Source organism: Arachis duranensis, chromosome 2, assembly GCF_000817695.3.
Source record: "Arachis duranensis cultivar V14167 chromosome 2, aradu.V14167.gnm2.J7QH, whole genome shotgun sequence".
Classification (NCBI taxonomy): Eukaryota; Viridiplantae; Streptophyta; class Magnoliopsida; order Fabales; family Fabaceae; genus Arachis; species Arachis duranensis.
Genome location: NC_029773.3, coordinates 89,941,163 through 89,942,447, shown reverse-complemented (window position 1 = coordinate 89,942,447; position 1,285 = coordinate 89,941,163). Strand labels below are relative to the sequence as shown.

The 1,285-nt window shown below is 39.1% G+C and overlaps 1 protein-coding gene across 1 annotated transcript in view; it reads right to left on the bottom strand.

Annotated features, from left to right (window-relative positions):
• The window catches only part of LOC107475930 (uncharacterized), a 9,088-nt gene extending 8,084 nt beyond the window's left edge, over positions 1-1,004 (bottom strand). Inside the window, exons 1-3 of the mRNA XM_016095612.3 lie at positions 666-1,004; positions 301-529; positions 25-170 (exon numbers count right to left, since the gene is read on the bottom strand). Coding sequence (XP_015951098.1) covers positions 25-170; positions 301-529; positions 666-755 — 465 coding nt within the window. The 5' untranslated portion in view covers positions 756-1,004. The remainder of the gene's footprint in view (positions 1-24; positions 171-300; positions 530-665) is intronic.
• Positions 1,005-1,285: the final 281 nt, after the last annotated feature.

Genomic DNA, 1,285 nt, shown 5'->3' with positions numbered 1-1,285 from the left:
TCAATTCACAGCGAAGAACCAAACCTGAGAACACTGAGAAAGGAGCTTCCCCCATGCTGTCTTAGGTCCTGATTTCGATTTCACTGACCGCTTCTTCATTCGGCCGGCAGCAGCAGCCGCCGCCAAAGCCGCCGCAGCACTTGATTTCTCTCCATCCACCGCATCCTCACCTAAAATTAACAAAATTCAACACAAAATTCACTCCAAATTCTACCACAGATTCATTATCCAATAGCCACATGCATGCAAAAGAATCATTCACTTCCCACGAAATAAACCAAAAGGTTGCAACTTTCTAACCTATGGACTGAGGCGTCACCAAATCATCCCCTTCTGCCGCCGGCACAGAAGGAGGCGTGGCCTTCAACGACAAAGTTTCTGGCAAAACATCATCGCTGCAAGCATCAACGGCCTTCAACGACGCCGTCTCGGGTAGATCATCATTTCCGGGTCCAGATTCGTTCACAGGAGGAGCAGCAGCAACAGGAAGCGTCGTGGACGATGCATCCTCTGTGGTGTTGGTAGAAACCTAAATAATCACGAAAATTCAGACCCAACAAAAAAAAATATCTTTTTTAATATAATTTTGTAATCAAGGGGAAAGAAAATTAAAAGGGTGGAATTGAAAATTCTGCTATGAATCGGATTGAAGAAAAAGGGGAGACCTTTGATCTTTTGTTGGGGTTAGAAGGAGAAGGCGAAGAGAGGGTGCGTTTGGTTGAGGATTGGGAAGAACTGCGTCTAGTTTCAACCATGGTTTTGGGTTGGGTTTGAGAGGGTGGTGATTCACCCTTTCTGGTATCGACGAAGTTGTTGTTTCTGCGATGTGTTGTGTGTGTTTGGTTTCTGTGATCCAAGAGAGAGAGAGAGAAAGAGAGAATTGGGGTTATGACTTTGTGTTTGTTGTTATTGTTGTTGTTGGAGGAGGAAAAGAATGATTGAGAAGAAAGAAGAGAAAGAAAGAAAGAAAGAGAGAGAAAATGTTATCAAAAAGAGAGTTTGGGTGTGATTGTATCTGTGGTTATTTTATATGGTGAATGAAGAGGCATAGTGAAGGAAGAAATTCAAGATGAAGCAAACATGGTATGTCATTAACTCTTGCAATTAATTTTTTCCTTATTCCTCAATTTTTTTTCTGCTACTATCATTTTTCTTTTGTTACATTTTGACCATAATTATTGTCACTTTTTATATTTACAATCAATCAGTTATCTATATATATTATATATTATATTAATATAACATATATATTAAAAAATTAAACAATATATTATTTATATATAAA